At 33.7% G+C, this 27912-nt stretch overlaps 1 protein-coding gene across 13 annotated transcripts in view; it reads right to left on the bottom strand.

Annotated features, from left to right (window-relative positions):
• MYCBP2 (MYC binding protein 2) overlaps positions 1 to 27912 on the bottom strand; it is a 258579-nt gene that overhangs the window by 36505 nt on the left and 194162 nt on the right. For 12 of the 13 annotated variants that reach the window (XM_077855281.1, XM_077855282.1, XM_077855283.1 and 9 more), the window contains 7 exons: positions 13395 to 15038; positions 12129 to 12298; positions 10941 to 11185; positions 8743 to 8910; positions 4124 to 4281; positions 3006 to 3205; positions 2022 to 2171 (listed from right to left, as the gene is read on the bottom strand). In XM_077855281.1, the coding sequence (XP_077711407.1) occupies positions 2022 to 2171; positions 3006 to 3205; positions 4124 to 4281; positions 8743 to 8910; positions 10941 to 11185; positions 12129 to 12298; positions 13395 to 15038 (2735 nt within the window). The remainder of the gene's footprint in view (positions 1 to 2021; positions 2172 to 3005; positions 3206 to 4123; positions 4282 to 8742; positions 8911 to 10940; positions 11186 to 12128; positions 12299 to 13394; positions 15039 to 27912) is intronic. The other variant, XM_077855288.1, reaches the window with a different exon arrangement.

The following is a 27912-nucleotide window of genomic DNA, read 5'->3' as shown; positions in this document are numbered from 1 at the left end:
GGTAGAGTTTATTTTTTTCTCATTTCTCTATGAGTTTGCAAATTATACACTCCTTTTCTTTTCTCCTTTCTTTTCTTTTTTCTTTTTCTTCCTTCTCCCCTCCCTTCCCCTCCCTTCCCCTCCCTTCCCCTCCCCTCCCCTCCCCTCTCCTCTCCTCTCCTTTCCTTTCCTTTCCTTTTTTTGTCATCTCCATACCTAATGTGGGGCTGGAACTCACAACCCCAAGATCAAGAGTCACACACTCCATAGACTGAGCCAGTCAGGTGCCCCCGATACTCTCTCTATTCTTTGTGTAGTGACACACATGTATCACAATCTAATCAAAATCATTATCAATCCATGGAACACTAACACCAATCTCCTGCTTCCTGATATATATGGTACTGCTGAGTGTACTTTGGCACTAAGTTTTAAAAATCACTCCCATTACACATTATCACTTTTTATATAGTCTTTGTTAAGATGTAACACTTTCTTTTCTTTTCATTCTCGGATCTTCCATGTGAGAACTCCTATTATAACTGAAGCACATTACAATTTTCCTTGGTAACAGTCTATTTGTGGCAATCCCTCTGTTTATTTTTGAAAATATCTTTATTTTGCCCTCTTCAAAGATAGATTCACTGGATTGACAGTTATTTTTTCTCAGCACATTGAAAATATCAATTGATTGCCTTTTAAAAAAAGTTGTCTTATAACTTGCAATATTGTTACTGAAAATTTAGCTGTCATCCTCACTGTCCCTACTTTAAGTGTAATTTTTTCCTCTGTGGCTGCTTTAAAGACCTGCTCTTTGTTTTGATTGTTCAGATAATTTACTATGATTTGCCCACCATGATTTCTTTTTCCTTATTCTGCCTAGGGTTCACTGGGCTTCCTGATTCAATGCATTGTCATTTGTAATCAATTCTGGACAATTCTCAGGTAGCAACTCTTTAGTGCCTGGAACTCCAATTAGATAAATGTCACATTTTGTCATATTTTTTACTTTTTTTAAGCAACTCATTTTTTAATTTCCCATTTCTGTTTTATTCTGGATGATTTCAAGTCTCTTTTACAGTTCACCAATTTTTTTACTAATTTGCTGTAAATCTCAGAGCTGATTTTTTTTGTTCACTGCTTTTATTCTAACATTAATTATTCTAGTAATACATAATTCTTACATGTTATTTAGTTTTTTCATATTTGTTACTTATATTTCTTACATTATATTTTAAAGTTTATTTCTTTTAAATACATTAAACATAGCTATACTATATATATACAAACACACACAAACACACACACAGAGATAATTACAACCACTGAAGTTGCTGAAGATTTATTTCTGCTGCTTGTTGTTTCTACTAGTTCTCCCTCATGGTACTTTGTTTCCTTTTGAGTTTTAAGAATTTGGCTATGATAATGTTGCTTGATATCCTTGGAAGTTTATCATAAAATATCAAGCACCTAACTTTAGAATGCCTGCAAGTGAATTAAATGCTGTCTAGTTTACTGTTTCCCTTTACAGATATGGAAATGAAGCCCACAGTCACACTGGTACAGAGGTGGAAATGGGCTAACACCCAGGTTTCCAGGTTCCTAGTCAATGCTTTTTCATTATGCAGGTTGCTTCCTATAAATCCAGTCCTTTCATTTTTAAATTTCATATGGCTACACAGTACACTTTTTACTCTCTGCCAACTTACAGCAGTGTTGTGAAATAGACAGATCTTCCATAGGATAATGTTGCCCTGTTTATCTGTATTATTTAGTATTTTAATAGTGTGTATCTTTCGGTTCATTGCTTCACGACAATAATGTTTAGTGAGAAATCAGAACTGAATGACCTCATTTTTGCTAGAGAGAAAACTTTCACTAAGTAGAGTGAATATGTTGCTCATAGAATTTAAATTTTATTCTTGCCTTTAGGTTATATAGTCTGTGAATGAGCTCATGCATATTATTGTATTATCTGAAGGTGGTTCTACTCTTCTATAAAAATACGGACAATTAAAAAAAAAACCCAAAATCTCATTTACTTGTTCTGCATTTTCTTTGTTTGTTTTATTTTCCTCATCCTCTTCTTCCTCTGGTTCCACTGGAGCAGGAGTTAATGATGCCACAAAATGCCACAGAATATCATGTAGAGAAGTCGTTTGGATGACATTACATAGAAGCCAGTTGAAAGCCTGATTAAATGATGGTTAAATGAGTCAAAGATGAAAAGAAAACATGTGAGTAAACATGCTTCTAAGTAAGAAAAAAAAATACCTCCATGGACCAAGTGTTTCAAGAAAAGATAATAAAAACATCTGACCTTTACTTCATTACAAACACACTAAACTTGAAATAGTCAATAATTTTGGTCCCAATTAAAAACTTCAGGGAAAATAATACTTATGAAACGCAATACAGAAATATTTTTTCAAACTACCTTTTATTTCAAAAGTTCATATTAATTTTTTGAAGCACATTTTTTCCCAACTTGCATTTAGGATAACACAGAATATGTTTCTGAAGTTTTATACAAGCTACCATATACTTAAACACATTTATATTGTTCCCATAATCAATGAAGTGCAGGTTATTTATTATACACATGACAAAGATTTACTATATATAAAAATGACATATAGCAACCTTATCATTTCTTAACAGACTCAGAAAAGTTATTATTGTTAAATTTATAACTCAAAAGCCCTATTTGTCATCTCTTTTTCATGATACTTCTAACTGAAATGACATCGTATTACAAAAAGCTTCTTTTAAAAAAGATACCAACAGGATTCAAACAATAAAGTAGTGTATAAATAAATTTCTTTAGTGTTTAAATATGGATCTTTAAATTCATTTATATTCATATACTGAAGAGTTTCATTTTGATGTGAACATTTGATATTTCTGATTGGCTAATGTCTCTTAATTTTTTGAAATTCCTGTTGAGTAGAAAAGGAAGTAACATTAAAGACAATCAACTGATTTGTATGATCAATGAATCAACAACCCCATGAATGTATTCATACCTCCATAGCAAAAACTCGGCAAGCAGATTTCCTTAGGGCCTGTTTCATTGCTATTTCAAGACCTTCCAGATCATGATGTTGTATGACAAAAGCTAAAACTGGCCATTGGAAATTTCGTTCTCCTTTGGAAAGAGAGCTGTGGGCTGAGATTAGCCGGGAAAGCTCAGGAGATGGATGTCGTAAGAGGGAAGAACCAACTTCTATTTATAAAAAAAAAAAAAAAAAAAATTAGGTTTCATAAACAATACATGCAATTAACATATTTGAGATGATATTAAAAATAATAGTATCTAGCTTATTTAGTATAGGGTCTTCGGTTTTTTTGTTTTGTTTTTACATGTGACACAAATCATAACCAAATCAATTTTTACTGAGGCTGAGAAAGATTAAGTTTTTTACTTTCCTAAAAAGATTTAGCTATTAAGTTGTCGAACTGTTTTTGAATCTAGACCTGAATCTAAAGTTCATGCTTCCTAAAACACTCTAAAAACTAAGTGTTGATTTATTTTCCCTAAATGGAATCTATATAAGATATATAATCACTTGTTTATAAATATTAGACCAGATCTTCATTTTAGTTAAATGGGCTACCTCATAAATCACCATATTATCTTTTTCTCTTGGATTTCTTTTATTCTTGACACAGAATCAAGCAGTTCTAATTAGGGGCTACTGATAACAACTAGTCCAGCTTATGTAATAACTTTTTTATTAAGAGCTACTCATATCCCCACATTATCTATTCAAAGTGGAAGTAGCTCCAAGTGTTATAAGCTTCTATTAGGAATGAGAATATAATCATGAAAGTCTAAGTAATTGAAACTACTAGTCCACTGAAACTTAGTAGAAGGGATAATGGAAGTAACATTTGGCTTAGATACCTAGCAGGAAAGATTTAAAGGTCAATTTATTTTTGAATTATCACTGGATGGTCTCTAGGTGTCTCTTCCAACTGAGATGCAAAATTTAAACAGATATACTTTTAGGTGTGTCACATAAAAGGAATGTCAACCACAATTTTAAATTAATCCATTTCCTTACAAAAACTAAATTTTACAAAATACCTGCAAATAAAACCATTTGGACAACACAATCTTCCTTTTCATCTTTATACTTACCAGTGTCCCCACTGTTAACTCTTCTTCTAGGAATGGCTTTAACTCGTGCAGGTAAAATGGAGTGTTGCTTATCATACTCAGAAGCAACAACTGAGTATGATCTTTGGAAGACAGTTCTCTTTGCAAGATCAGTATCAGTTATGGGACTAGTTTCCAAACTGCAGACAGAACATGATGATAGATAGAAATTTAGGAGAAAAAGTGAATAAAGGGAAACTATATTTAATTTATACCAGTGTAGTCAAATATATGAACCTATATCTCATGTGGAAACACAAAAATTCAAAGCCAACTTGACAATTTTTCCTTAAATCACAATTTCCTCTTTCCAAAAGCAGTAACATTTTGATTGATTTCAGAACCTGTGCCTTAAAACTTTTGGTTTTCTTAAATCTACTCTGCATTTTTAAATGCAAAAAAAAAAAAAAACATTAAATATTCTCAACTCCTTTCAGAATCAAAAGCATTGTGGTGGAAGTTATGTCATGATATTCAGGAAACCCAGACAGATATATGCATAAGAGCATGGAAGAGAAAGATTATAGATACATACATACATAATAAATTGGAAAGTGAAACAGTACAATGTTCATTCTGTACTTGAGTTTTCTATTAGGTTTCTCATTCTTGGGAAGTGCTGCCCACAGCCCTTTCTAGAGTATGGCCACACTAAGAGCAATGAGAAGTAAGAAACTGATTTTTGGCATAGAGTTATATTATACTGACATTCTAGAAGAAACTAAAATTTTTCTATTTACTATAGCAACATTAAAAAATACTTGAAAAGTTATTAATATGGTTATATTCTTTTACCGAGGCATTTTATAAAAAAGGGAAATTCCTTACTTTCTCTCTAGGACAAATTTACAAACTATTCTTTTCATGTATTCTTTTTTCCGTTATTTCATTCCATATAGGGACAGTTTTGCTCACCATGAGTTCTGGATTTCTTTTCCATCATGCAAGCCAGGTTTGAACTCATAAATTTGTCAGTCAAGCTTATACATTTTCTAGGAAGTAGTTAACTCCCTGGCTGTTTATCTTACACACCACCTCTCTAAGCATATATACATTTTTGTTTGCACAGGCTATAAATAACTGCATAGAATTCATGGGGGTAAATATGCCTACTGGATGTCAGATTGAGCCAATAGGTTCCAGAATGACCAGAGAGCATATGGATACATTAATTTAATTCACTTTATTTTATTCTTTGAAGATTGTATTTATTTGAAAGAAAGAAAGAGAGAGCACAAGCAGGGAGGAGGAGCAGAGGGAAAGGGAGAAGTAAACTCCTTGCTGAGCAGGGAGCACAACATGGGACTCGATCCCAGGACCTAGAGATCATGACCTGAGACAAAGGCAGATGCTTAACCAACTGAGCCACCCAGGCACCTTTAATTCACTTTATAAATGGTGTTACTATAAAACTCAAGACAGTTGTGCTTTTAGAGGAAGTTTATCCATCAACTTGAAAAAAAAAAAAAACATTGTTATACAACCTAAAATGACTTGTTCTTATAAAATTGGTCATGTTTGAAAAAAAAAAATTCAAGCAACACAAGAAAGCCAAAAGGAAGCAAAGATGACCATCACAACTTTGGCTACTTTGCATCAGATAATCCCCTGTTGTGGGGGGCTGTCTTGTGTACTGTAGAGTGTTTAGCAATATTCTTGACCTTTCCACACTAAGATGCCTATAGAACTAGCCCAGTTATGACAAACAAGGATGTTTTCAAACACTGCCAGATGTCACCTATGAGGCAAAACCACCTTCTACCCTCCCCCACTGAAAACCACTGATTTAATGGAGTCATTATTCATGATTTTTTTGTAATAGCTTGGGTTTGTCACAACTTTTTAACAAAACAGCTCAAAGATGCTGTATTCCGTGAATTACTATATGCTTGCCAAGTCTCAACCTGGCTGAATATAAAACACCTGAGTTATTGTTTTTCATTTAAGATTTTATGAAAATAACCCTTATGTTTAAAGTATATAGCCTTTTAAATGTGTTTTTTATAATATGCATTTATTTGATTAATGCCTTATTTGGTTCTAAGATTCTCGAGATATTTTATAATTTCAGTATGTCTGATTAACTGGGTAAACCTTCCAAAGTAGTATTTTCTTTCTTCTGAAGCTTTAGAGATATTGTTTCACATTTTTTCTTTCATTCAGAGTTGTGCAACAGAAGTCTGAGTTCAGACTAACTTTTCCTTTTGCAAGATGACTTCTTTTCCTCTGCTCGGATATTTGAAAAGTTCTTACAGGTTTTTCCCTTGGAATTTCTGTAACTTAAGCTATTTTTTTAAGTTCAGCTATTCTTCACAGTCACCTCCTATAAAAATTGCCTTTTAATCTGGATTCAATATTTTATTATTTGGGAATTTTTTTTCTTAGTTTTAGATACATTTTCAAATATATTGGTTGGTTTGAAAATACCAATTATTCTCATGTTGTATTGTTCTGTTTCCACACCTGTTATCTTCATTCTAACTGCTATAATTTCTTTACCCTTTTACTCTTTACTCACTGTGATTATTTCAGATTTTTCCTTTATGTCAATCATTCAATTTACTATTCTAAACATTTTAATTTATTAGTCTTATAATGGTGTTGATTTGGTCTTCACTGTGTCTTGGCAGCTCTGTGATATATCCTTTTAACACATTCTGTTTTTTATTTCATTCTCCCATTGTTTCATTAAATATATGTCATTATCAAAATTTTCAGTACAGCAGAATACAAACAGAAATGTTCTTTTCTTCCTTGAGAGAGTTTTCCTTCAGATTGGGTTCTTCATCTGACTTTCATGACATACTATTTATTTTCCTTTTGATAATATTTTAAAGTAAGCAGCTCTGTCTGGGTCTTTTGTTTTGATGAAGTATCAGTGGATTTCCCTAGAAATCATTTTCCACACTATTTGACACCTGCTTTTTTTCCCCTTCTAGAGAGAACTTGAAATTCTATTGAATATTCTATACCAGGAACATTACACTGAGATGAGTATCTATCCTCTTTCTGTGGCAGTATTCCCTGGCACTTTGGATTGTTGCTTCACTTCAGCATTGAACTGTGGGAAATAGGATTCCCTAGATGTCCACTTTCTTCTGTGACACTAGTGATGAACTGAGGGCTTCTACATTAGATGATTTTATCTTGACTATGATATTCATGATACACAGAATATTCTATGATATTCCAAGATACATGGAAACTTCTTTTCACTGTCTTTATCTAGAAGTTTATGCCACTTTATTTTAATCCTAAAGGGTAACAACAATCCAATGAATCACATTTATCAGACTAGTCTCAAAATGGTTTCTAACTCTTAAAAAAAATCTCCCTCCTTTAGAGATACTTTATTATCTTTATTTTTGATTTTTTTTAAAATTTTTATTTATTTATGATAGTCACAAAGAGAGAGAGAGAGAGAGAGAGAGGCAGAGACATAGACAGAGGGAGAAGCAGGCTCCATGCACCAGGAGCCCGACGTGGGATTCGATCCTGGGTCTCCAGACCGCGCCCTGGGCCAAAGGCAGGCGCTAAACCGCTGCGCCACCCATGGATCCCCTTTTTTATCTTTAAAGATATAAAAGGCTATCCTTTATTCTTTGTAGAAAATTTTATTGATTTTTACTCTTTGTAGAAAATTTTAAAAGCAGCTCAAGAATAACTGATGAATAATCCACACAGTTGGGTGGAAATGTTGCAAGTATTTTTGATGTAAAAATACTAATTTGGATATATGAGTTCTATTGTGTGTATTAAAATAGCTGTTATATTATTAGCTTATAATTATAACTGCATAGTATTAACACAGTGGCATATCTTAGCAAGCAGCATGTTTTTTCTCATTTATAGCAAATTTCTTCCTTTCCAATGATAATGTGTCTGCAATTACTCATGCCTGATATCTTGATGCTATCCTAAACGTATCTTTTCAATTACCCAGTTAGCCAAGAAGCCCCATTGGTATTTACTAGAAAATATTTTTTATCTATTTTTTTTTAATAATCATTGTCAACATAATTCAACTCCACACAGTGAAAATCTTTGACTAAATTTATAAGCTCCCCAATTGACACTGTGAGACTATCTTTGCATTTTTATCCTGAAGTTCCTCCTCCAAAAAGTCCTAGTGGTACCCTAATTCCCTCTGCATTATATTTATATGCTTTCATTCAGTTTTTAAGGAGGTCTTTACACTGATACTACCACCATACCTAAGTGGGTGGTAGATTGTATGCAATAATCTGGTAAATTCAAGATTTCTTTTTGGTGCTTTGAAACCATGAAACTTTCTCTAAGCACTGCCTCAAAGTGACTTTTCTCTAGTCTGATTTATTACAGCACTAAATGATACAATATCATATAATGGAATCCTTCATTATTACTTCATTACTTGGTCTTTTCTTTCCAACTACTCTGCCTCTGCCTTATTCATGTATGTATGCTTTTTTCTTACTGCTCTAATACTTAGCAGTGCTGACTCATTGTCCTTCTGGAGATGGAAGGATATACAAAAGAACTTCAAAAGACTTCTTTTCTTGTTCAAAGTCTTTCTCCCACCAAATACTGGCTATTCAACAGAGACGAGAGAATTGAAATACCTTGGTGGCATAGACTTCATATTGCTCTCTGGCTCTTCAAATACATTAGGACTTGCATCAGGGGTTACAGATATGTACGGGGCAGGTACAGATGTTGAACGTAGATATCTCATTTCATCCTGGAATAGGTTGTCATCTTGATAGCCCACAAAATTTTCATGATGATGCCTGCATTAAATCAAACCCAGTAGCTTCAAGTAGGATGGCACCATACTTTTCATTTTTAATCTCTTTTATAAAAGTAAAGCAGCACATGTAATTCAAATAGGGTGAAGTACTAAAATACTCATAGATGTCAGTAGGAGGAAATAAAAGTCTGACAACTTCACACATCAATATTCCAGGTACCACAAACATTTCAAATCCAAAATTGAACTCATTTTCTTTTATTTTGAGAACTTTTCCATCCTTGAGTTTTCGAGTGATCCCACCAACTACCCAGGTGCCTAGGTTGGTGTTGTGGTAGGCCTAGACCTCAACTGTGACCAGCTGTGATCACTCAGCCCTGTGAATACTAGGTTTCTTCTCTTCTGACTCCCCATCATCACTGCCCTGGTTCAGGCTCATGTTTCTTGCATGGACTATTTAAATATAATCGGTCACCTTTTTTGGTAGGAACATATGTAAGAATCAAATGTTCCATGGAGTGGGGTGGGTGTGGGTGTCCATTCCCCAGAGGGCTAAAAATATAAAATCCATAATTATGGTAGGGTGGCATTTTTTTTAACATGTTTTACAATTTGATTCTTTCCTTTTCAAACTGGAACAAAGAGTTATTAGCCTAAGTTTACTAAGTGGTCTGACTGAAGATAAAGATTTGTTGCATTTGGCACACTTAACGATTTCTACCCTGGTCTCCAATGTATTTAGTATCATATTCTCATTTTGTTTCCTATTCATTTTATTAAAGTACAAGGCACAAAATAAAAAAAAACATATATATATATATAATTTTGCTATAGAGAGGACAACACTACCATAATAAAACTGTTGGCTGGCAAGCTATTCCTGTAGGCAATTTCCAGAAATCTTCATTTGACAGCTCTTGAAAAAAGTCTGAATTTGGTATATCAAAGGCTGTTTATAATGCCAGTGTATAATGTATGGAAGTATAGGCTGTACAACTCAAGTTCAATATAGGAAAATAGTATACTATTAACAGGCTTCCTCCACTTTCAGTTATATCCTTTATGAAGTTTCCATGTTCGAAGCAGAGTAATCTTCTAACTGCAAATCAGTTTATGCATTTCCCTGTTTAATATTCCTTAACTGTTTTCCCTGTATATGGGATAAAATCCAAACTTAGCATGGGCTATAGGGCCCCACAATACTTGGCCTTAGGTAACTATTTCTAGGGCATTTCATATGTTTCTCCCAGTGGCCAATGCTTTAACCAGCCTGATTCCTTAAACATGTAATGCTATTTCACATTTGTCTTCACACATGTGCTTTACTCTGTGAGGAACTGCTATCTTCCATCACCTAGTTGATTGATTTCTATTGATCTTTCAAGACTGCTAAAGTGTCAGATCCTCTGGGAACCTTTCCTGATTTCCTTGGAAAGATTCAGGTACTCTCCATCCTTTATGCTCTAACAGCATTGTATGCATACTTCTATTACAGAACTTCCTCATAAACATTTTCAATGTTTCCTTTACAGGTCTGTCTTACCACCAGAGTATAAGCATGTGGAAGTAAGGATTTTATTATATTCATCTTGGTGTCTTCAAGTTCTAAACAAAGTTGGTAATCAGCTAACTAACATTTAAATGCTAACAGAATGAATAATTTAAAAAAATGAAAGATTTCAATAGCAAATTGTTTCTTTCCACTTTAGCCTTTCCAACTATCAATAGACTGAAGTCAGCTTTCCAAAAGTAAAAGATAGCTGAAGTCTTAGTTTCTAAGATATTTTGTATTAATAATACAAACTGATAGAATATTTACATGAGTTTTTAAATACTTACTACCATAAAATATGTACCCTACCGGTTATATATCGGTCAAGGCAACTGACAAAGTAAATTCCCAGAGATCTCTTTATTGTACACAAAAGGTAATGTAGTGTGGGTATTCAGAGCATGATATTAATCAACAATGGCTATCAATCCCAAGTGATTAAAAAAAAAAAAAAAAAAAAACAACCAGCAAGTTATAGGTAAAAAAAAAAAAAAAAAACAACCAGCAAGTTATATTACCTAGCTAATGTCTGCAGGTAGAGACAAGGCATTTTAACGGGAAGATCCTCAGAAATGCCCTCTTTCACGCTGGGAAGATGAGACTGAAATGGCTTTGCAGGATGGTAACACAGAATGCTTGGCTCCGCTGCACTGCTCAGCGACAGTAGGAAGAGCGCATTTGCTTTAATCACTTGGTGAGCTTCCATAGTGGGCAAGGCACGAGGAGTCTTGACTTGCATTGGCTTCCTCCTGGATTGTTTGACCTGCCAAAAAAACCTCCATAGTGATCTTTTCCTACTTATATTCAAAATTTAAATTTCCTAACCTAAATACTGTGAGTTTCTCATAGAAATTATTAAACACTTATAGAACTATTTTAAAATAATAATGATTACCAAAAGTAACATTCACTTTTTGCTTTTTCTGAACTGTCTGAAATTATTTATTTATTTATTTTAAAGATTTACTTATTTAATGATAGACATAGAGAGAGAGAGAGAGAGAGAGGCAGAGACACAGGAGGAGGGAGAAGCAGGCTCCATGGCGAGAGCCCGATGCGGGACTCAATCCCAGGACTCCAGGATCGTGCCCTGGGCCAAAGGTAAGCGCCAAACCGCTGAGCCACCCAGGGATCCCTGAAATTATTTTATTTTGAACATAAACTATTTTTCTTTCCTTGGGGGGGGGGAACCCAAACACCTAACTATAAAATGTAATTTTATAAAGAGTAAATTGTGTGTGTGTGTGTGTGTGTGTATGTGCATGTGTTTGGCAAAATTTTTAGTTAGATGTGCCTCTAGTTCCCATGACACCTATAACATAGTTAAAGGTTAAGAAAAAGAGGAGATAAGGAGTAGAAAATAGAAAAGGAAAAGGGAAGAAAAGAAGAGTTCAGATAAAGGTGAAGAGGGAAAGCTATGTATATGTGTAGAATAGCACACCATTAATAATAAAGAATTACATAGTAAACATTGTAAGGTATATGTGCCACATGTTAGTTGTTCTGTATTATCCCGATAGAATTTGCTTTTGTAATTAAAAATAACTAACCTAGTACAAATATTAAACTTGTATATTATTACTATTATAAAAACTGATCTTTAACATCAATTCTGTAGAGTTATCTAATATTGTATGATGATAAACAGCGATTTTATAAGATTTATTCTTGTTACTAACAGTATAGCCAGAACAGAATAAAAATACCTTCTCCCTTGCAGCAGCCTGTTTTTCACGGAGGTATTTTTCTCTACAGCGATCACATACCAGATACCAAGTGCTTCCTCCAATGCCCCCATCACCACAGTTACCAGCCCATCCTCCACAAAAATGCCCAATGCTATTGTAACCTTGTCCACCAGCATACCGGCCACAACCTAGAAACAAAAGCAAAAATAACAGTTTAAGTGTCCTTAGCAATCTGATCCTTGACACTTACCCATGAGTGATGATTTACTTTCCCAAAGTAAGCAAAATACTTAATCAAGTATTTAACTTTTCTTTTCAGGCTATTAACTGCATTAGAAAAATTGCATGCTTGTCCAAAACTAACCAATTAAATGATGCCTGAAATATTGGAGATACTCTATACAGGCAGAAAAAAAAAAGAAAGATATAGGTACATTTAGATTATTGACATATGCCAATAAGATTGGACAAAACGTGTAAACATTCAGTAAGAATGATATATTTTAAGGAACCACATATTTTATAAAACATTTCAGGTGTAGTATGTAAAAAGAAAAAAATTAACAAAATTCATAACAGGTGAATTTTGGAATACTTATCAACTGTTAAAGAAATCCTACATTTATCTAAAATACAGTCTTCTGATTAAACAGCTGAGATCAGTTCCATAGGAAAATGCCCAAGGAAATCAGTATAGTCTAATTTAATTTACAATTTTTAATAGGCAAATACTAAAATTGAAGGAGACCTAATACTGGGATTTTTCCTATGTGTGTGGACATGTCATTATTTCTATTGTACCTTAAAAAGTATCCTTTGGGTAACACATAAAACATTTAAAAATAAAGTGTTCCAGACTGTGATATATTAAGATGCCATTATGCTATACTGTATAAGAAATTACCACAGTATAAGAAATTCTACCAATTTTCCACAAAAACAATACTGATGATGCATTTTACATAAAGTTTCCCGGGATGCCTGGGTGGCTCAGTGGTTGAGCATCAGCTTCTGGCTCAGAGTGTGATCCTGGGATTTTGGATCCAGTCCCACATCGGGCTCCCTACATGAAGCCTGTTTCTCCCTCTGCCTATGGCTCTGCTTCTCTGTGTCTCTCATGAATAAATAAATAAGATCTTAAAAAAAAAAGTTTCCCTTTAACAATTTATACAGCAGCTCAAGTTAGAAATTATTTAGTTCAAAAAAAAAAAAAAGAAGTTATTGAGTTCATTTTTTTTTTTTTATACAAAGTACTTATAATACAGATTCAAGAATACTGTTTACCTGGGTGAGCCTGTCTCATGTGATAGGTCACTGGGTATGGATGGGATTCTCCACACAGCTCACAGATGGTATCTTTCTCTGGTCCTCCCACTGCCAGCTGGGCCATCTCACCAAACAAATTACCCCTGGGCCGAACTTCTGTCTTTTCCTTTTTCTTTTTGTCTTTTTTGGCCTTCTTATTCTCTTTTTCACACTCTTTCTTTTTAAGGACTGCACAAGAACCGGGACTTGGAAAAATCATATTCTGGGAAGCTGCTTTGATAGTGGCCAAAGAGATATCTTCCCAAAAAGCTACTAAATGTTGTAAAGTTAAGGGAAGAGGAGATTTGGACTTCATCGGGTGGTGCATGGACATTTCAAAAGTGGCTTCAGTTTTCCCATCCTCACATTTTTCATGCAAGGGCGGTTCTTTAAGCATAGATAACACCTTATTTTTGTTGATACTACCCATTTTAGATATATCTGGTCCATGGGGTGCAATATTAAACATATTTAGTGCAGATGATATCTCCAATGAATGTCTATTTTTTAATTTGGTTTCCTTTTCTTCTGTAGGCTGTTGACTGTTTAAACTATTTCTTATAGGAGCATGTTCTTTGGAAAGTTCAGGATTAAATTTTAGGAAAGAGGAACAAGCCATTGCATCGTGTACTATGCCTTCATGCCACAGGAAAGAAGCAAAGACTGCTCTGGCACACTCCGCCACAGAAGGAGACATGGCTTGCTTGGCTGGCTCTAAAGGTTTAGATCCATCTCCTTTAAAGAGAAAGCTAGATTTTTCCTTTTTGGGCCTGGTGTGCCTATTAGCACATTTTCTACTAATTTTGGGGGATGCTCTCATTTCCTGTTCATCTTTCAGTGGTGCTTTTCCTATACTGAAATGAACTTTATTTGAACTTTCATCAACACTCTTAAATTCACTGCTTTCATCACAAGTGCTATCTGTTAGACTATTTGTTTTTAAAGTACTTGAAGTGCAGACTTCGACCACCTCACTGTGAAGGTTTTCTTGTACCACGTGGGGAGAAGGAGCTCTATTTTCAGATCCAGGGGAATCTTTAGAATCCTTTGGGACTGGTTTTGGTTTTGGTGATGTTGATCGTCCCCTTAATGGTTCTGTGAGTGGCATTTTCTTCTTGCGTAGAGTATCTGGGTCAAGTGTGTAAGAGTCTGATTTAGAACGTTCCCGAGGAGGATCAAGTTTAGTCTTAACAGGAGCAGTGCTTTTCTGAGGTAGATTTTTATCATGTGGTGAGGAGGAGCGTGGAGAACTAGCACCAGATGGGCTAGACCTATTGGCTGGGAGAGTCTTTGGCTTAGGAGATGATGATCGAGAACCTGGCCCTGGGGATTCAGCTCTAAAGCTAGAAGACATCCTCCCATCAGATTTTAGTGTCTGCAAGGTGTTGTGATTGGGGGACAAAGACCTACTATGAGAGTCTGACCTCAACTTTGCAGCATCAGATTTCAACATAAGGGATTCACTAGCTGATAAACCTTCTGTACCCCTTGGCTTCTTCTGATCAGCAGTAGTCCGGCTCACACGTCCCTCAGGTTTAAGTGATCTGCTGTGTTTGGAGGAAAGTTCTGATTTTCCTGATGTAGAGACTGGTCTAGAAGATGTTGAGATAGTTCCTCGGTCACCTGTATGATCCATTTCATAGTGAAACTTGTTAATAAAACTATAACTTACTGACAATATAGCCACTAGATACTAAAATAAAAACATAGCTAAAAAATTTATATTATCATAGACAAAAATACATGAAGAATAAAGGAACAAAGGGAACTATTTCTCATAAAATTTCTATTGCATCATTATACAATCATTTCCACCAAAAACTATTTTCATGGATGCACAAGAAACTGAACAAACAATACCTATGCATCAGTATGAATTATCCATGATATCTGAATCTCAGCCCTAGTACAATAATTAATTAGAATCTAAATTCAGGGACAGACTAGAAAGAAAAAAGCATTACTAATATTTTTAAATAAGAAATTAGGAAAACCTATGTATTTTAAAATTTAAGTAGTCTGGCTAAATTTCCGGTAGAGTCATACTTCATATCCTTACTAGGATAATGGTACAGATCTTACTAATTAGAAAACTGAATTTATAGATAGATACATTTATTATTTTTAAGTACACAAATACATACAATTAGGCCAATAAAAAACTGCTTAGGAAACATTCTAATGATTGGATTAGAATTTATAATTAATATATGAATGCCCGAAAGTTATTATTTAATTACCTGTAATTCAGGCAGTCTATTGTTTATAAACAGATTGTATTCTAAAAGTTTATTTAATTAATTAAGTTTAGCTGGTGAGAACTTAGAGCTTGTGTCCTCTTGGAAAAAGAACAAATGGCGGGAATCTTCAGAATTAGTAGTTTAAGTCTGAATCATAAGGCCTTGAAATAAGGAGTCAGGAAAATAACAGAAAAAAAGAAAAAGAAAAAATATCCCTTTTTCCTAGGCAGAGCACTAGGTATTTCTACAGGGACACCATTTGTTTTTGGCATCCTGGCCCTCATGACATACCTCTCCTTCCTCATACTTTCCTTTGAGGCATTAAAGCCAGGGTGTCCTTGTCACCAGTAAGTGGTCAACCTAAACATTACCTTTCGTCCCTAAAATAAAAACGTCTACCTTTCATGCATATACTAATATTCTAACTAATATTAATTAGTTGTGAGGGAAAAACAATCTGATTAAAGTGATTCAAGTGGTATTAAAAACTCAAAATCCATAAACCTTGCTAGAAGTATTTACATTTTTTAAAAAAAGGGTATTTGGTAAATTGAGATAGATCTCTTACCTAGCTATATTGCAGATATTTCTCTCTCTTTTTTAAAGGGATGCAAACCAATCTGGATAATGTAGGGAAATGTCTTTTGGCCGGGTTATGTGCATGTGCAAGGGCACATATATGTTTGTAGTCAACACCCTAGTTGTCTATAGGTCAAAGCTGTATTACCACGAAATCTCCCCTCCTAATAAGGTTCATAAGGTCCATAAGGACTGGTATCTTTGTCCGTTACTCTTCACTGATATACTGTCAAGAATAGGTCTTGGGATATAGTACATGCTCAATAAATACTTTTTCCTTCTGCTATTCCCAAATTTCAGATTCTCTGAAAATTACATTTTTTATAATTATGACTCCCAAAGCCACAGGGCAGAGTTAACTGTAGCCATTATGGTGTAAGGGTCAGATGCATGCAAGTCTTTTAATTCTGTAGTAAAATAATGAAGTAGGGCAAATAGCCTATCTAAGGCATATTAATGAACAGAACAGTTGTTTTAATTGCAATATGTTCAGAATAATTATTCTTATTCTTTGGATGAACAAAATAACTATACTAACTATAATGCTCTTCAGTTTCTATAGTTCTTTATTATTCTATCATGAATTTCATTTATCATATGTAGCATGTATTCTTTGTATAAAAAGCATATAAGAGACTGGGCTAAATGGAGGGAAAAGTGGTGAAAAAACCACAATATGGAAAAAAAAATTTAGATACTGATGCTCTTGGTAGAACACAGATAAAAAGAAAATCTTGAAAAATAAGTACTCTCAAACTGTACAAAAGTAGTTTAATAAACTGCTGCTCATCTTATTGATCTAGTAATAGAGCCATAGAGCTAATTTTATAAACAAATAAATTGTGTTTGGTAGAATTAAACACCAGTCTAGCTCCTTCCACTAATTTTCAATGTGTGATGTTTGGAGTACTATTTTGTTACTTATTTGATAGCTAGAAGTGCTTTCATCATCACATTTATTTCAGAAGCTGAACCATATGTAACAGTAAAAGTAGACAAGTAAACAGTAAATCTTTTATGTTTGCCAGCTCTCTCTCTAAGAGGTCAATTCATGAATTGAAACAGGTTTGCTTTCTAAATCAAGGTGTGCAATTTCTCATAAAGGGAAATCTCTGTGGTTGGCTGAACTATATGGAATCTTACAAATATCAGGAACACCACTTGTCATACACTAGCAAAACATGTATGCTATACAAAGGGTTAGACAGTACATGTGCTTGTATACCTCATTTCTTTGCCTCTAGTCGTGGTGAATATTTTCTCAAGAACTGTAAATGGTGATAGCTGAATACCTTTTAGGAGTCCAAGTACATAAATAATACAGAATTATTTCTTCCTGAACTGTTAGTTGCCAAATTATAATCATATCCTTTTGAAAAATTTACTTTTCCAAAATATATTTCATCTATTTTTTTTTAAAGAGTGTCATGTTTTGTTTATTAAGTGTGGTAAAACCATGTGCTAAGTAATTAGGTTTTAAAAGTTTTAGAGCATGTAGTATTGGTAAAAACTGTCATGTTGTAGTTGCTTGAAATATCAATACACATAAACAAACACTGTTAAAAATCTTTAGAGCATACATAGTACTTTCACATTCATCACTTAATTTAGTTTAATGATTACATTTATCATCTGTGTTAATAGGCAAAAACTGTCTAATCTCAATGGAATTCTGAAGAAAAAATAATACAGGACAGGATGGAAATTTAATACATTCAATGTAGTAAACATGTTAAATGTTATGTATTCATTCATTAATGACCTGTGTAATTTTTTCATGCCAAAATCATAAATCATCAGGTTATGTGATACCACACTATTGTTAACATACCATAATATAATACTAAATTGTGCTATGCCATTACTATGTATCAGATTATACAACAGTATTTTTTGTAGAGATCAGGTTCTACAATACTATTATCCTAAGAATATATAGTATTACTGTCAACTGTAAAAACGATAAAAAGGTTTCACCGATTTCTAAGAAAAAGGAAAATTAGTTGAAAAACTTATGCAATATATTAACCATTGGTGCAAAAATAATTTGATAAAATTTTCTTAAAATGCAGGATTTTAAGTTTAATTGAAATTACCTTAAGACAAAAAAATGAGTAGGCGTCAAAGTCTCATAAAAGACCAAAAACGTATTTTTAAACTGTCTGAAATTTTATCATCATAGTAGTTTGAATATTTCTAAATTTAAAATATTAAAACTAAGTGGCTAAGAAAATGATATTAGGAAGACTCAATGCCAAACGGGACATGTAGGCTTATACCTATGTATCTAATATATGTATATCTATCCTGATAATTAGGTCAAATTAAAAAACTTCAACTTAATTATCAAAGTGTTTTTCATAAAAAAAACTAAAAAAAGGAAAATGACTTAACATTCCATAACAGGAAATAAGTTTGTAAGACTAAACCTATCACATGAGATACTATGTTTTTACAGATCACCATGTGCTTTTTATGTCTTATATACCATCTTGTTCTGATAAAATATTGACTTTACACCTCCCCAAATCAGGCATTTCATTCTATATATCTATTTTGTTTTTAAAGACCTTAATAGGTTTGAAATTAAGTAAAAGTCATATTTAACCTACAGATAATAATAAACATGCATATCAATTAGGATAATTAGTACCATAATAGTGAATGGACATAATACAAATTACCCCGAGATACCAAATTTTAAATAAAATGATAAACTTTAATCTCAAAAAATGGAATGGGATGGAAATGACTGAGGTGAACTAATAAAACTTTATTGAAACCTCCTATGTTCACTATAAATGGCCCATCCGTGAATGCACGCATACCCACCCTTGAGTTTGTGAGACAGAGATGAGAGAGCAGAGGCAGGCCCAGCTACACCATAAGTTTTGTAAATGCGCTCGCGAGAAGCAAGGTTGTGAGATGGAGATTCTATAGTGGAAAACATTGGCAAAGAAGCAGCACAGATTCAATGGAAAAAAAATTCAGCAGAGAACACAAGCAGAAACAAAGCATTTCAAATGGTATGCACAATCATCTTATTAAAAAGTTTATATCCTGCTAAATTTTCCAACAGGTTTATATTTTTCTAAAATTAAAACTGAAAACAAAGGTCAAATTGATTCAAATTAATAAAGATAGCTCCAAATGCATTGAAAGTTAAGGCTCATCATTCTCATAAATCAAATCTGAACATTCCTTTTCAGACTAATATTTCTTTAGCTCAGTTTTCTTTTCTTTGGTGCTCATTTACTTATAAATAAAAATTTATAAGTAAATTTTCTTTTGTAAACAGTGAAATACAGAAATATTATTTACAAATTAGCACAGCTACTGTTACCTGGTTTTCTGTATGGACACATGATTGATTTTTCCAATATGTATGGAAACATTTAGGGTTGACTACTTTCTGAGTCCACCTTTGGTGGGAAATATAAGTGCTACTACCAATATTTAGTGTTTGTTCTGTAGAGACTATTACTGGGATACCAAATTTTGTTTATAAAAAGTTTTGCGACACAAACAAAGCAAAGCAAATTTACAAGTCACTGAAAAATGCCACATTAATGATTTACCATGCAGAAAATGAAGTACTTAAAATTATTCATCTTTTTTTCCAAATAATTAATAGAACCTCTAAACTGTAGTCTTTTAAAAGTAGTATCTAAAAACAAAAATCTATCGGGATGCCTGGGTGGCTCAGTGGTTGAGCACCTGCCTTTAGTCCAGGGTGTGATCCTGGAGTCCCAGGACCGCGTCCCACATCAGACACCCTGCATGGAGCCTGCTTCTCCCTCTGCCTATGTCTCTGCCTTCTTTCTCTCTGTGTCTCTCATGAATAAATAAGTAAAATCTTTAAAAAACAAAATCTATCTAAATCTGAAAACAAAACCCATTTTATTTAAAATTTTAACTCATGGTGATGACAATAAATGTAATCAATTGAGTTGAAATAAATTCAGGTGGTAAGGAGATAACTTTCATGTTATTGAAACAAAAAAAAAAAGGATACAACATATGTCTTTTTCTCAAAATAGAAAAAGTAATCATTGACTAGTTTATTAGTGTGGTCAAGATTTAAGATAAACTACTCAGAAGCCAAGAAGTCATTCCATGCAAGGTACTGACTCTACAGTACGTGTTAGACACTGTTCTAGGAATTGAAGATAAAATGAACGAAAATAAAGTCCATGCTCTGATGGAGTTTATCTTCAGGTAAAAGGAGAGATAACAAGCAAATATATATCAAGTGGCAATGATCTCAGGAGCCAAAAGCAGGCAGATGCTGAGTGACATTCTATGCTTGGAGAGGACCAGTTTTGGAGTGGGGTCCAGAAGAGACAAAATCCTGGGGCATTCCTAGAAAGACAGAACAGAGGAGGATGCAGAAAAGAGAAATGAATAGTTGATGAGGAAGTAAAATATCCAGCAGAACGTGTTTTAGGGGGAAAAAAAAAGAGGGAACAGAACTCTGTCACACACAGCTGACAGATCAACTACAATGAGATCCTAGTACTGATGAACAAAAGTGACTAGGGTAACTTTTGTGAATAAGGACTACTGCAAGGACCCTTGCAGTGGTTCAAGATAGAAAGGTAGGCATGCATGGAGAGATGGGATATACGTGCCCTCAACTCATCATCTAAGTTAAAAAAAAATTAAGATTTTAATGTTTTTGAGCAACCTTGTTTTTGAAATACATAAAACCTCAAAGGTAACCAGGCACTGCAAAAGGAATTCTGCTATTTAAATCTCATATAATACAAAGTCTGCAACTCTCACTGAAAATATCAGTTAGGAGGGTGTCAGCTTTCTAATGGAAAAGTTAATTCAAGAGGAATTCAAACTGCAAATGTAAGGATACGGTCTTGTGGTTTGCTTGTTAAAATCTGTGAAGACCAGGGTTTAGTAGGACATAGGAGCAGGAATCAGAATACTATCTTAATTGGAAGCACCCATAAACATAAATGTGAAAAACAAGGCACTTTGTAGGATAAGATGTTAGAAGTTTAAGGACAAGCTCCTGGAAAAGATTTTTAAGCCCCAACAGCTTTAAAGTCTTTTCAATATGTTACAAAGCCAAGAGAGATTGAATTCCTAGGTATGATTCACAGTGAATAAGAAACATTTTTTGAAAGTCTACCAAAGGTTACTGTTAAATACCTAAAGAAATTAAGCTGTGACTACAGACAGCGCTTGTTCTATGCATTTAATTTTTACAAAATTTGCTCATACTTGAACATAGTTTGATATAGTTAACTTTTTAAGATCTATATTTTTCCTCTTAAAAAGAAAAGCAATCCTTAAAATATACACCAATATCTATGCACAAAAGAAAGTCAATAAATTTTCAGGCAATTTGTTGGAAACTAAATCATGTTCTTTTTAAAATATCATTTTATAGGCAAAACAACCAATTATTAAATTCACCTCTGTGGAATTTTGATTATTTTGGGTGCAACATATAGTTCACTAAAGAGAGTATTAAAAACAATATAAAAACAAGATTTTCCTCCAGTACTCATTTGAAGTCAGTGTTGTGTGTTTGGTATAAAATATCCCTTTATTAACTACACAGTTCTTTATGTGTCATTTATTCTTTGTTTTGGATCCCAACCATTAAGTTCCCTGGGGAACTTAGTTCATTTTCTGATCACAGCAACTTTGAGTTCACTATAAATTGTACTTGAAAAAATCACTCCCTAGATACTGATAATAAAAAATAGTATACTTTAGTTTACAATAAGAAAAGCATTCTTGTTTCAGTTTAACAAGGACAAATTGTGGTTTTGCTGTGAATATTAGAACCTTGACCTTGTCACTGGAAACATAAACTGGAAGAATCAAGGAACATGTCACCATCTGGTGGCAGCACACAAAACTGCAGTTCTGGGATTTAAAACGGTTTTTACTCTTTTTCATTGTTAAATCAACAATTAAGCAATGATCAGAAATGTTAAACAGTATTAGAAGGGACACTATGTTTCAAATACATTATATTTAAGAGGTAACGTGTGTCTAACTGCATCACCTATGTCACTATTCCTGATATCAGACAGGGGAAGTAATATTCATGGAGATTTTTCCACAGAATATCCTCTAGGAGGCTACAAATAGCTGGCAGAAATAATCTTCAGCATCTATTTTTGCTTCTCTTGTCTTTTTTTCTTAATCCTGAGGCAATACAGCAGTTACGAATTTTATAGTCTCAGTAAAATTACTAAATGCAATCCTAACATAGCTACTTGAAAGAATTTAAGGAAGTTTTATAAATAAATCTATGATAACTCATATTTCACTGTATTCTGTCCTACATTTATGTGTGTGTATATATTTTTAAAATGTAGAAAATAAATCTAATTCTATAGATTCTTCACAAGCAATGATCATAAAATTTCACTGAGTTTACAGTAGAACGATAGGGACAGTGTTCCTGACCTTCTTCACCGGATTTAAATCCCAGTACTGTACATTTGTATCCTGCTCTCAATAGCACTTCAGATATTTTTGTATAGATGTATAGTATAGATGCCTACAGTAGGCAATAAATGGTGAGGTCGAATCTGATATTCTGGAAATTATTTTAAAATTATCTATTTTTAAAGATGTAAAAAACCCTAGTTTATTGGTTCTTGAGAATATTTAAGTTAAACATTCAACCTGACCAAAAAGATGTGAGTGACCAAACAACATGCAGATAAAAAAAATAAGTATAATTATAATTCCCACTTCTGTCTACTAATTTTTTGGAGGATTTAAGATACAGTGATATTAATAATTACATACTCTTAGCAGCTGTCTGGACGGAAGACTTTAGATGCAGTATCTTTGCATGATCAGTATATACAGAATCCTAGTAAATGTATCAGGAAAAAAGCTGGATTATGAGAATGCTAAAGGAGTTTAAGAAATGGAATAGGAAATAAAATTTATTCACATTAATGCTAGTATACTAAATGAATTATAAATAATGAAAGCTAGAAGAAAATTTCCAACTGAGGGATAAAACAGAAACAAGCTTTTCATTAGAATGTAACATTAACCCCCATGATAAGAAAGTCGAAAGGAAGATGGATGAAAATCTGTAAGGTGGATAGCCCCCAAAATACAATGTGTTTCTGAATGACTTCTACATATAACTGCACCTGCCTAAAGCATACTCATGGCATATTACTAAATACATAGTAACTTCCAAGTAACTATGGTTTAGGGATGTAAGAGGGGGAAGCATATCATTTCAGAGTTTGTGATGCCAGAGATAGGAAAATTCTGAGCAAAATTTGGTGGGTCTGTATCTTGGGCCTTAGAAAGAATAATTTCAAAAAGTTCCATGAAAAGGTTATTACTCCTTAAGCAATAGTGTGAGGCACAATAGGGCTGGGGATGCTCTCAAAAATAAAAATCTGGCTCGCCACAGACCTATTACTCGTGAAGCAAAAAATGGTAACTATAGATCAAAGAAATCAGACACTTTGTCCAGGTTCATTTTATGTTAACTACATCCTGCCTTCAGATGGACACAATACTTATGTAGCACGAAGACAGCTAAAACCCAAACCCAAACAAAAAGGCTTTTAGGAAGATACTTAATGTTTGAAGAAAGAAAAAAAGACCAGGCACATAAATAAAAGGTTCCATTCGTGCCACACCTTCATCGTGGGCAGGTAAGCAAATGGACAAATTCTGTAGTATGATTACAGTCTACAATAGAAAGGACCTCTAAGTCTTGGAAACAAAGCTGGCTTTTATACTAACATTTATAGTAATATGTGAAAATAGTGTTACTAGATGAAGAACCAATCTCAAGACAAGTCATAAAGTTATGCTGTAAAAATGTACACTGAGGGGTCGCTAGGAAACCTCAATAGTCTCTTTCCAAACTCTTTCTTGCCACTCCTTCCACAATGAGAATAAACTGCTCTCTTTCAGGCTGTGACTTCCTCCAATCTTCCTTGGAGCATAAGAGATGTTAGGTGTTTGCATCAAAAGGCAATACTGATACCAGCAAATAACATTTACCAGGCACTTCACTTTACAAATGGAGTAAACTGGGCTCAGATTAAGTAACCTAATACATAAAACTAATAAGTGGCTGGGGGGTGGGAGGTCGGGGGAACACCTGGGTGGCTCAGGGGTTGAGCTTCTGCCTTCAGCTCAGGTCATGATCCTGGGGTCCTGGGACCTAGTCCCGCATTGGGCTTCCTGTGGGGAGCCTGTTTCTTCCTCTGCTATGTCTCTCTGTGTCTCTCATGAATAAAAAAATAAAATATTTAAAAAAACAAAGTGGCTGGAGGAGAAATTTGAATTTTAAGAATTTCTACAACTTCACTTCTATAAGCTAAATAAACACAGTGCTTTACTATATATTAGTATTCTCAAATGTAAATAAATATGCATGCAGACACTCAAGTAGCCCTTTTCAGTCACATTTAGCAATTTTTTGGTCTCATTTAAGAATGTAACCTACAGGTATAATAGAAAAACTCCTGTTGTAAGGTAACCTTAAGGTTTCCTATCTGAGTGTGAAAGTCCTGTCAAAATAACAGAATAACCTAACAAACTAACATTTATTACATGATACATGTTTAAAATGTCTGGGAGAATAGTAAATTTTCTTCATTATCATTTTTTCTATAAGAAAAATAAAAACAAACTATTTAGCCTTCTGGACAGTGGATATAAAATGCCTATGTTAAAGACAGTCATTGGAATAGTTTCTTAGTTGAAGGATCTTGCTTAAGTATAAACTCAGAATTATCATAACTCAGTATAAATTCAGAATTATTTGACATTGTACTATCATACTATAGTCTTTTTAATTAGTACTAAAATATTCTTCCTCCTCTTTGAAGATGTACTGTGAGTAAATACTGGAATGTCTATCATAAAATAACAAGAAATACACGATCTTAAATTCACAGTTTACACCAAAGAAAGTGATAATATTAGGCATTTACAATCAATAAATATTCCTTCAATACCTATGATTTGTAAGGCTCAGTCAAGGGCTATGGGACGGAAAATGATGCTTTCAAAAGGAATGAATAAAGATAGTGAAAATAAGGGATGCCTGGGTGGCTCAGCGGCTGAGCGTCTGCCTTTGGCTCAGGGTGTGATCCTGGAGTCCTGGGATTCAGTCCCACATCGGGCTTCATGCACGGAGCCTGCTTCTCCCTCTTTCTTCTATTTCTGCCTATGTCTCTGCCTCTCTCTCTGTATGTCTCTCATGAATAAATAAATATTTTTTTTAAAAGATAGTGAAAATAAGAGGGGTAATATTCTTACAGAAAAGCAGGCAGAGATATAATTCTCCACCTCAGTTCACTAGAACCTTATTACAAAATTGCTCACTAATTCTAAAACCTACATAAATAATTTGAAATAAAAAAGTAAATTATAGAACAGTAAAGAAGAAGCCTAAGATACAGACTTCTATCTCTTTCATGCCTATCCTTGCATAAGACAAGGGAAATCTGTAGTTTTATTTCTATAATTATTCTATTTCACTAGGATAACAGTTGAAATAATTTGTGGGTATATATAATTTTGCTAGTTTCAAAAATTACCAAATTAGTTTAATGTACCAGAATAAATATCAATTCCAAAGATTAGTGAAAAACTATTCCTCAGTTTATTTTTATTTTAATTTTTATTTATTTATGATAGGCACACAGTGAGAGAGAGAGAGGCAGAGACACAGGCTGAGGGAGAAGCAGGCTCCATGCACCGGGAGCCCAATGTGGGACTTAATCCCGGATCTCCAGGATCGCGCCCTGAGCCAAAGGCAGGTGCCAAACCGCTGCGCCACCCAGGGATCCCTATTCCTCACTTTAAAAAAAAGCAAAACAAAACCTAAAGAATTACTGATAATAACACTCACAGAAATTCTAGATACAGTGAATATGTGGGGCAGTTTATGTGTGTCTATATGTAGAGCTTATATATTTAACTGGGAACTTGAGTTATAACATTTAGGAAAATTGTTTTTCTTTCCAACTATGTTGCATTCTTAAAATTAAACTATAAAGGAAAATAACCAACCCAAACAAAACTAATACTGTGGGTGATAAATGTAGATGGATTTTTTTTTTTTTTTTTTGTAGATGGAAATTTAAAAACACATACCGGGGGACCTGGGTGGCACAGCCAGTTAAAGTATCTGACTCTAGTTTTCCACTCAGGTCATGATCTCAGGGTTGTGAGATTGAGCCCTGTGTCAGGCTCTGTGCTCAGCATGGAGTTTGCCCGAGTTTCTCTCTTTCTCCCTCTGACCCTTTCTTCTTCCACCCCTGTCATTTGCTCTCTCTCAAATCAATCAATCTTAAAAAAAAAAAAAATGACAAAAAAACAAAAACCCACACATATTAAAGGCCAGTTTTGGCAGCATTACTTATTAGCACACAAAGGTGAATATTTAAAACACAGCCTTTGTAGTCAGTAAGACTAGTCTCATGTTCTGGCTCTACCATTTTATTGTATGTGTTTCTAGGGAAAATCCTTTACCCTGAGCTTCTGTTTCCGGATCTGTAAAATGGAGACAATATAAATGAGGATGTATCAAAGTGCTTAAATACAGTGTTTAGTATCTATATAATGGTGACTATCAGTGTAAGCAAAAATAAATAAAAACAGTCTTCTATACATAATGTTTCATTTTAGTATCACAAAAGTAGAAGACAAAAATGATTCTCATTTTGCTATTTAGTAATGAGAAATTCATTATGTAGCCATTTTCTAAAGCAAGATGAACTGTTAGTGTGATAGATAGCAGTGATGTTCAGGAAAGAATACCCTACCTCAAGTAGTCTTAATAATAAGCACTCTTCCATACTTAATTTTCTTAATATGATGTGATTAATTCCACTCGAATTTTAATTTCCAAAATATTAAAACTATTTTTAGATTCCATACTAGGTTTAGTCACGCTAAAAATTAAGAATTCTGGTTTCTGGAATTTGGAAGTCAAACTTCAGTGATATGCTGATGAAAGGTTTAGAGGAAAGATTTAAGTAATTCCCATTGCTGCAGTATAGATAAGCAATGATTCAGAAAACTGGTAACTGAGATATGTCTAGGCCATGATTTCAAATTTTCTCCAAGATGGTAAAGGAAGAAGTGGTACTAAGAATGCCTGGACACAGGATACATAAAATTATTTTGATACAATGTCAGCTGGAAACCTATTATCCTTCAAGAGAGAAACCTATTATCCTTCAAGGGAGACAAATCTGATTTTATTATGGTCTTTATATTTTAAAATATTTTATTAAATAATTTGGTGAAAAAAGCAATAATTACACTTTTTTTTTTTTAGAAGAATTGCAATGACCATTCAGGTAGAACAAAAATATCCTTACTTTTTTTTTTTTTCTGCTGCTGCTATGACATTATCAGGGTAATTTGTTGTTTAAAATTTTATTAATAAAGATTTTCTGCCTAACTGATCATGATTTTTTTCCTTTTTGTTTTTTTTCCCCTTGTCTTTACCTTTTAACCCTCCTGTAACCTGGGCACACATAAATATAAAAAAAATTGTTGCTTCATAAAATGAGTAAACTAAGTTGTCACTTCTCTTTCCTTCTTCTGGAATGCTTACCAAAGAAGGAAAAAACTATTTCATACATATGACACTGTGTTTCATTGAAATACTTCTTTTATTTATTCAAGTGAATACT

Source organism: Canis aureus, chromosome 17 (genome assembly GCF_053574225.1).
Source record: "Canis aureus isolate CA01 chromosome 17, VMU_Caureus_v.1.0, whole genome shotgun sequence".
In the NCBI taxonomy this organism is placed as follows: Eukaryota; Metazoa; Chordata; class Mammalia; order Carnivora; family Canidae; genus Canis; species Canis aureus.
Note: the sequence above shows the minus strand (reverse complement) of the source record. Positions and strands in the feature narration are given on the sequence as shown.